General features: G+C 63.2%; 1 protein-coding gene across 1 annotated transcript; it reads left to right on the top strand.

Moving 5' to 3' along the window:
* The first annotated feature begins 4112 nt into the window (after nt 1-4112).
* INSM1 (INSM transcriptional repressor 1) lies at nt 4113-5940 on the top strand. Its single transcript, XM_070801050.1, has one exon. It carries the CDS (start codon nt 4241-4243, stop codon nt 5807-5809), a length of 1569 nt encoding a protein of 522 aa, XP_070657151.1. The 5' UTR covers nt 4113-4240; the 3' UTR covers nt 5810-5940.
* Nucleotides 5941-6153: the final 213 nt, after the last annotated feature.

Consider the following 6153-nt stretch of genomic DNA (forward strand, 5'->3'; position numbering starts at 1 on the left):
GCCGCGACAGTCCCACCCGAGGCGAAAACAAACAGCCCCCGAGGGCACTTCAAGGGAGCGTGCGGTGGCCCGACGGCACACTCGGCAGGATGAAAGGGGAGGCCGACCACCACCCCGTGGGCCCCGGGCGAATAATGGGCGCGCAGCAGATTGCCGGGGGCACTTGAAACTCGAGGGGAGGGAACTGCTGGAGCGCGGTCCCTCCCCGAGCCCGGCGGACGGCGCAGCCTCGCGGCTTCGCCCTCGTCCGCCCTCTTTCATGCGCTCTCCTTTTGTGTGGAATTATTTAAACGGGAGATCCGTGGCAGCTTTATGCTAATGTGCCGAACAAAGGCGACGGCCGGCGGGCGGGGGGCCCCCGGAAGGTGCCCGGAGGCCGGAGCGGGCTGGGCTGGGCGGCGGCGGGCTGCGCGTGGCTCTCGCGTGCCCCGGGGGCCCAACACGCCTGCCCCTCATTCCTGCAAATACAAAGAGTCTCCGGCTCCGGGCGGCGAGCGCGGCGCACTGGGGGTGCGCTGGTCCCTCCGGGACTTGACGGCTGGCTCTGCAGCGGGAAGGCGCGATCCAGGTCGGGCCGTGGCTCGCGGACCTGGAGGGCTCTGCGAATCAGGCAGAGGTGTCCGCAGCCGACCCGGGATGGCGCTGGGGGCGCTGATCGCTTCCCTTTCACGCCTCCGGGGCGTCTCCAAACACACCCCGGAGACAGACTTCCTTTCTGGCCTCTTAGGGGCTGCATGAACCCAGAAACATCCCAAGGGGCCATTCCTGGGCCGAAATTCCCCGCTTTAGCGCTTGGCTCCAAGCTTTGGGCTTCTAGCAACTCCCTGGGGCTAACTCCTGGTCACAGTGAATCCCAGCGCCTTCCCCGACGGCAACCTAGGGCTCCAGGACAGGAGAGTCGGAGCAGCCGTGGCCTCCAGCTCTGCAGCGGTCAGAGGAAGCACTCACCCCCTCAAGAAGAGAGGCGAAGAGGCCTCGGGGTTTTTCCTCAGCACTGGCCAGGACCCCACAGGAAGGGAGTCGATTGGGGCTTAGGAAGGACAGTACCCTGCCTGGGATCCCTCTTCTTGCCTTCCCCCGTGGAACTCCCCTGGAAGGGGCAGGTCAGCACTCAGTGGGTCCCCAACTCAGCTCCACACAGCCCCTATCCGGAATCGCAGTACGCAGAGGCCCACCGTCTCAGCGCAGCGTGGTGGAGCTTTCCTCTTCCAAAAGGAAGGCAAATATCTCGCCTCACTGGCCACCTGCCCGCGGGCGTGCAGATTCTGAGAAATGAAATCACGCAGAAGAAGACAGAAACCCAAGACCGGGTGCGAGGTGCATGTCCTTGGATGGTGCTGGTGTGTGCCGTGAGCGAAACCTGGTTCTTTCCCAGCCCTGGGTTGTGAAATTAGTTTCTAATACTCGGACCTTTCAAGTTTACATTTGTTTTGACTATACCTGTCTGAAAGCAGATTTCATTTTCTCTGGCAAGACTAGAAACCACAAATAAAGAAAAAGAAACGGATCCATTGAATCTCAGTATTTCAATAGTGTTCAATAGATTCTCTTAGCTTAATTCAGAGCCCTGTTGAATTCGCTGCATTCAGACAGGGGTTTTGTTTTGTTTTTGCACACACGCACACCCCCGCCCTCCTCACAATTATGGGTGTTGTTATTTTTTAAAGGATTCTCAAGGTGACTAACTCTCCCTGTTATCTGTTGAATGAAAGGAGGGTTACACATGCAAGACCAAATACTGCGGCCATCAGTAGGGGATGCCGGCGGACAGGGCCCCCGCCCTATTATTGGACAATCCAGATGGGATTCGTGATTAGAAAATAAAATTGGCCAGAGCTGTCCCGGAATCCCTTTCCCACTTCTAATTTCATCAGCAGTATTAATCAGCACTCAAAAGAGCAAAGAAATAACATCAGTTACTTTTAGACTGAAACACATACATTTTAAATAATCATTTTAGAATTTCTAACTTTTTTCAGGACTACTTTCATCGTAGTTAGCATTTTGTAAAATGAGGGTGAAAGCTTTCAAAATATATTGCATTATATTCTATTTTCAGTGTATAAGTTTTTTTTAAATCACAAACAAAATCACCAAATATTTTCCCCTTGATTAATCAACTTGATTAACCCCTTGATTAACGAAATCTAACAACTGTCCCCATTACAACTATTACTCATGTGGACTCAAAAAAAAAATCTTTCATTTCCACGCCAGGGTATTTTCAGAGGGAAAATCCAAAACAATTAAATACCTTCAGTGGAATCAAACGTAAGCAAAATTCAGCAAAATCTGAGTGTACAGAGCTTTGCAGAAAAGTGCCCATTTCCTTTTCTTTCAATAAAGTGATATTTTCTTCACAACATATGACATTTTATGTGGCTTGGCAATTTGTTCCCTAGTGATGGGCGATCAGGGCCAGTACCCACTCTTGGGGTTCTGACCCCTCCACTCCCGGAGTTTCTGCTTTTGTGTTTCCTTGGGGCTGGGTTAGGGCTGGGGCTGGGAAGAGCTTGGAGGAACGGCGTGGTGGGGGTGGGGGGTAGATTTTCACTGTTGTTTTTTCCTGGTGGCTCGGTTGGAAGGGTGGGGGAGGTGGGGGGGGGGGAGGCTGGAAGGGTGGGGGGCGGTGGGGGGCTGTTGGGGGGCGGAGGCGGTCGGTCCTCTCCGAGGCCACAGCCTGCCTCAGAGGACAGATTGCCCCCCTCTCCCCCCCGGCCGGCAGCACGCGCCTCTTTTGAGTCCAGATTGGCCGAGACCGGCGCTCAATAGCGGGAGGTTAATTTCCTTCACAAAGGTGAAGGGGGCACGGCTCCGGGGGGCCCCGCGCCCAGACAGGCGGCCCCTTTATTCCGCTGCGCCTTGATTGGAGCCCTTGATTTAGCATCTGATGTCAACCAGCAGACAAAATGCCCGCTCCGAATGAAAATGCATGAGGCCGCGCAAGAAGAGCGGAAACCAACTTCACTAGGGCGCACGCGGCTGGCCGCGCGTTTCGGGCTGTGGCCAGCGCCACTCGAATCGACCCAGCCCTGGGCGACGCGGAGGTTCCGAGTGGCCTGGACTGGACCATTCCAACGATGCCAATCCCGGAGCCTCCGGGAACTTAAAACAACAACAAAAAAGTTCAGAAATTCAAGGTTTTCTTGGAACCCAGCCTGTTCCTTCCCCCATCCAGCGCTGTGTCTGCAGGCAATTCAAGAAGTGCAGTGCCAACTGTTTCTCAAACTCGAGAGAAACCTTCCTGAGGCCCTTGGGCGCGAGGCGGCTGCGGACATCGCCCTCGGCTGCAGCTAGCAGGCCAGACCCTCCACCCAAACTTGAAACTCCAGGGTCCCGTTTCCGCTTAGATCCTGGGTCCCCGCGGCCCATCAGCCCCAGGCCCGGGCGGGGTTCTGGGAGACTCCTGCTTGGCAGCTATTTTTGATTCCCTATTATTTCCCAATACCAGGAGGAGTTCCAGCGCCTCCCCCAACCCCTCTCCCGCCCCAGCAGCCGCGCTCGGATCTCCCCCGCCCCTGCCAACCGCCGCCCCTACCCAATCAGCGCGCACAACTTCCCCCTCCGCTCCGGCTCGCGGATTGAACCCTCCTGACATATTTGGGGCCATTCTTCTCCTTTGTTGCTATTTTGCTCGCGACCCGCGGGTAATCCCCGCTCGGGAAGCGGGGGTGGGGGGCGAGCATTGTCGTGCTGATGGACGGGCCCATTTGGCGGCTCCGAGCCCCCCGGAGGAGAGACACAAAGCCCAGGCACGTGCGCCTCCGCATAGAGGAGCAGCAGACCGTGAAGGGAGGCGGGGCCGGGCGTGTGCCGGGGCCGGGCGGGGCTGTGGCGCCGGGCGGGGCGGCCGAGAGGCGCGCGCGGGGGCCTTGCGCCCTCAGGTACATCTGCCGCACCTACCGGGCGACCCCCGAGTCCCGGGCCCCTTTTGGCCGCCGCGTCGCCCTCCCACCCGACCGGGTGGAGGAGCTGCGGGCGCGCTGATTGGCTCCGGGGGAAGCGGGAGGCGAGAACAATGGCCCCCTCCCCCAGTTAAAAGGGAGCGGCTCCCGGGCCCGGGGACAGGGACGCGCGTGCAGGACGCAGAGGCGGGCCGAGCTGCCGCCGGCGCCACGCGAGTCCCGCCGCCGCCGCCGCCGCGCCCGGGCCATGCGCCGGGGACACTGAGGGCCGCCGGGGCCGAGCGCGGAGGTGGGACCGAGCCAGCCCCTCGCCCTCACCCTCGCGCCGCGCCAACATGCCCCGCGGCTTCCTGGTGAAGCGCAGCAAGAAGTCCACGCCGGTATCCTACCGGATCCGCGGCGGCGAGGACGGCGATCGGGCGCTGCTACTCTTGCCGGGCTGCGGGGGCGCCCGCGCCTCTCCCCCGGCGCCCGGCCCGGGGCCGGTGCCGGGCCCGCTGCAGCCGCCGCCGCCGACCGAGCGCGCCCATGCGGCGCTCGCCGCCGCGCTCGCCTGCGCGCCGGGCCCGCCGCCACCCCCGCCAGGGCTGCGGGCCGCGCACTTCGGCAACCCTGAGGCCGCGCACCCGGCGCCGCTCTACAGCCCCACGCGGCCCGTGAGCCGCGAGCACGAAAAGCACAAGTACTTCGAGCGCAGCTTCAACCTCGGCTCGCCGGTCTCGGCCGAGTCCTTCCCCACGCCCGCCGCGCTGCTCGTGGGTGGCGGCGGCGGCGGCGGCGGCGGCGGGGCCAACGGCGCCGGAGGTGGTGGCACCTGCAGCGGCGACCCGCTGCTCTTCGCGCCCGCCGAGCTCAAGATGGGCACGGCTTTCTCGGCGGCAGCCGAGGCGGCCCGCGGCCCGGGGCCTGGTCCCCCACTGCCCCCCGCCGCCGCCTTGCGGCCCCCGGGCAAGCGGCCTTCGCCCCCAGCCTCCGCCGCGGCTGCCGCAGAGCCGCCCGCCAAGGTAGCCAAGGCCCCGGGTTCCAAGAAGCCCAAAGCCATCCGCAAGCTGCACTTCGAGGACGAGGTGACCACGTCGCCCGTGCTGGGGCTCAAGATCAAGGAGGGTCCGGTGGAGGCGCCGCGAGGCCGCGCGGGGGGTGCGGCGCGGCCGCTGGGCGAGTTCATCTGCCAGCTCTGCAAAGAGGAGTACGCCGACCCCTTCGCGCTGGCACAGCACAAGTGCTCGCGGATCGTGCGCGTGGAGTACCGCTGCCCCGAGTGCGCCAAGGTCTTCAGCTGCCCGGCCAACCTGGCCTCGCATCGCCGCTGGCACAAACCGCGGCCTGCGCCCGCCGCCGCCCGCGCGTGCGAGCCCGAAACTCCTGCCCGGGCGGAGGCGCGGGAGGCGACAGGCGGCGGTGGCAGCGACCGCGACACGCCGAGCCCGGGCGGCGTGTCCGAATCGGGCTCCGAGGACGGGCTCTACGAGTGCCACCACTGCGCCAAGAAGTTCCGCCGCCAGGCCTATCTGCGCAAGCACCTGCTGGCGCACCACCAGGCGCTGCAGGCCAAGGGCGCGCCGCCGCCGGCGCCCCCGGCCGAGGACCTACTGGCCTTGTACCCCGGGCCCGACGAGAAGGTGCCCCAGGAGGCGGCCGGCGACGGCGAGGCGGCCGGCGTGCTGGGCCTGAGTGCGTCCGCCGAGTGCCACCTGTGCCCGGTGTGCGGGGAGACGTTCCCCAGCAAAGGCGCCCAGGAGCGCCACCTGCGCCTGCTGCACGCCGCCCAGGTGTTCCCCTGCAAGTACTGCCCGGCCACCTTCTACAGCTCGCCCGGCCTCACGAGGCACATCAACAAGTGCCACCCGTCCGAGAACAGACAGGTGATCCTCCTGCAGGTGCCCGTGCGTCCGGCCTGCTAGAGCGCGCCCTCCACCCCGGGCCCCCGAACCGTGCCTTCGCTTGGAGACCCACGGAAAGAGCGCGCTCAGACACCGCGCCCGCGCCGGGGACGCCCACCCCCGGTGAAAGTGTGGTCTCCGCTTCTCTCGGTGTGGCGTGACGGTAACCCCATCCTCTCGTTGTGACTCCTTTTGGACACCCCCCCCCCACTTTGCGTTGTGTCCCCTTCTTCCCCGCACCATGGCGCAACAGGAGCCAATCTCTTTTTGTACAAGGGAGAAAAGCTGTACGCGTTTGTCTCGTGGTTGGAAGCCTCCCCTTGGAGGGGAAATGTTTTTCTTGCTAGTATTCGCTGTGTTCATGG

This window comes from Bos indicus, chromosome 13, assembly GCF_029378745.1.
Source record: "Bos indicus isolate NIAB-ARS_2022 breed Sahiwal x Tharparkar chromosome 13, NIAB-ARS_B.indTharparkar_mat_pri_1.0, whole genome shotgun sequence".
Taxonomy (NCBI): Eukaryota; Metazoa; Chordata; class Mammalia; order Artiodactyla; family Bovidae; genus Bos; species Bos indicus.